A 2,770-nucleotide genomic window follows, 5' to 3' on the forward strand; every position below is an offset into this window, starting at 1 on the left:
GTAATTTCTCAATAAGCATGGCCACCGTTTCAAAATGACGTTCGATATCATATATGTATGAATGTCGAACTCAGAACGAACTCATAAACCCTGCTACAAAAATAGAAGGTAGTTTCATTTATTGACATTCGTTGTTGTTGCCGACCACTTGACCTTTAACAAGTTTGTGACATTTAACTAAAATCATGCTACCAGATTCACTAGCACTAGTTCGTTGAAAGGTTTGAAAATAAAGTTTTTTGCTAATACAGTTTAATGACAAATTTCTAACGCAAAATCTTTTTAAACCTCTAAACGAGGTACCGTTATCCGTGGAAGAGAGAGGAGGTTGAGTTGATGATGATGCCCTGCAACTTGTAACTTTTTGGATGCTCGGAATTTTTTGATAAAGATGTGGCGCTGCTAAAAAATATATATATATGCTTGCACATAAGATGAAAAGTACTGCAGTTTCATTTTCTAAAATTTTTATTTATAGAAAAATGCATAGTAAAAGACAATTTGAGGACGGTTCGGTTATTTGTGAAATGATTTTGGGTTATCGTGACCAAACGCGTGACCCGAATCAAAAAATTTTAACATATCGCACACCGTCTTCAAAAGAGTGACAACTTAAAATTTGGCATTATACGCTAAAAATGTACACAGAGCTTTTATTGACCTTTCACCAAAAGCTGGAGCAAATTTTTGTTATAATTTGTTAAAAAAAAAAACCTAAGGTAAAGTCGTCCTTGCCCATATGATTAGCATGTGCTACGAAATAGTTTTTTCGCATTTTCTGACGAACGTATTATTTTGAGTTGTGACTCTTTTGAAGACGGTGTGCGGTATGCGGCTAGTCAAAGGATTAAGCTTTAATTTGAAACAAAGATTTCGGTTTGAAATATGCATTTTTTTGTAAATTTGGAGGTGGATTTTACGCAAAAATACTTTGGATTGTAAAAATGCTAATTTTACTCTATTTCGAAATGGGCTGAGTGCCTGTAGAAGGGGCATTTTTAATTCTATCGAATGCTGACCGACGTGGTCCTATCAAAAATGAGTTTGACTATGTACTTTAATGACTTTATAGGTTTTATTATTATCTTGGAGAATTTCAGCTTTGAGAAATCACTTTGGCTCAGGAAATTTTTTAGGCAGAACATATGAAGAAGCGCTGATCCCACGTGTCCCTATATTTCGCTGTCTGAATATTAGATTCCTGTTTTTTATTATATTTGTCTTTCGTATACAAATTTTTAGCTTCGAGAAAACAGTGTAGTGACGTTAATTATTATTACAACTTCGCGCGCGTCCCGGCGGCATGATCCCCGTACTAAGAGTGCTGACTCTACACTAACTTTCCATCACAAAAATGCAACACATTCTGAAAATATTAGCTTTAAGAAAACTCTTGCATATTTTACGACGCTAGCTATAGGGATTGTGATCATATTCTACTAGCAATATAGAAGTACATTGTATATCTACAGACACACATATATGTATGTACATATATTTCGAAATCTTATTATTGTAAATATCAAATGTAAATCTGTTTAGAAATATGTATTCCCAAGATTTTGGTTCCAATCATATGGGAGAAAATCTGTTAAATAGCATCTGTTTAGCCGCTCTAGCTTTATGATTTTCCAAAGAAAAAACCTTTTCACAATGCATTCATTTGTATGTACATTTAAAATTAATATGCTCCATCTCTCATCAACTAATGTTATGAAATCAAATTGGAATGAACTTGGTCGCAGAATATCGACTATGAAGAATACTACACCACTCGTGATCCCGACTTGCTTGCTAGCAATTTCACAACAAATTTAGCTTTTTTAACAAACAATTGGCGGCACATGTTAGGAAGACCGACCATAACTCTAATGGCCACACATTACATGCTAGGTAACTACATAATCTCTTTTTTTGGTACAAACATATAGGCAATCATCTTATAAATATTTATGTATGCACTTTTCAATAGTCAATTTGCGTATATTTGCTGCACGTAAACGCATATATGTATATATCAGCTTTGGAGCTTACGAAGGCTAAATTTATTTAAAAAAAAAAAATAACGATTTTTTCGAATGTGTTTCAGAAAATTGATAATCCGACCATTTTTACCCAGTAGCAAATGTGTTTTTCTAATATTTTTTTTTTTACTCTTGCTTGCGAAAACTATTCACCCATGCATGCTTTCTGCAAAAGTGACACAGCTCAAAATTTGTCATTTCCGATATTATGCGCGAAAAATGTAAACAGAGCTTTTATTTACCTTTTAGTAAAAGCTGGAGCAAATTTTTATTGCAATTTGTTGTAAAAATCTTAGGTAAAGTCATATTTGCAAGGATGTGATTAGCATGTGTTAAAACATAGTTTTTCGCATTTTCTGACAAACGTGTAATTTTGAGTTGTGTCACCTTTGAATTGATATTTTTTCTTTTTTTTTTAGGAAATGCCTTTTGAAATATTTCGCTGCCTCTCTCTTAAATACATCATTTTACTAAAATTCATAGCCAAATCTAAAAAAATGAGAATTTATTCATTTAGGACCCTTTGCTTTGATGATGGCGATTTGTAAATAGCTTATGAATAATAACTTATTCATGCATTCTTTCAGAAACTATTTACATGTGTGCATATTAAAAGTAAATAAATTTTTTTTTTTTTAACTTATATATCGCAGTGGTCAAAAATTGTTTTCAATTAATTGAGAAATTAGGTGAAATTCGCTCTTAACTCAAGCTAGCTGGAGGGACGCTAAAATGACACAAAAAAA

The 2,770-nt window shown here is 32.5% G+C and overlaps 1 protein-coding gene across 1 annotated transcript in view; it reads left to right on the forward strand.

Moving 5' to 3' along the window:
* Positions 1 to 1,733: 1,733 nt before the first annotated feature.
* The window catches only part of LOC118734416 (probable phosphorylase b kinase regulatory subunit alpha), a gene marked incomplete at its 5' end in the record, with an annotated part of 36,702 nt that continues 35,665 nt past the window's right edge, over positions 1,734 to 2,770 (forward strand). The window contains one exon of the mRNA XM_036464139.1: positions 1,734 to 1,893. Within this exon, the coding sequence (XP_036320032.1) occupies positions 1,734 to 1,893 (160 nt within the window). The remainder of the gene's footprint in view (positions 1,894 to 2,770) is intronic.

Source organism: Rhagoletis pomonella, unplaced genomic scaffold, assembly GCF_013731165.1.
Source record: "Rhagoletis pomonella isolate Grant_MI unplaced genomic scaffold, Rhpom_1.0 Rhpom_scaffold_00002, whole genome shotgun sequence".
NCBI classification, from domain to species: domain Eukaryota; kingdom Metazoa; phylum Arthropoda; class Insecta; order Diptera; family Tephritidae; genus Rhagoletis; species Rhagoletis pomonella.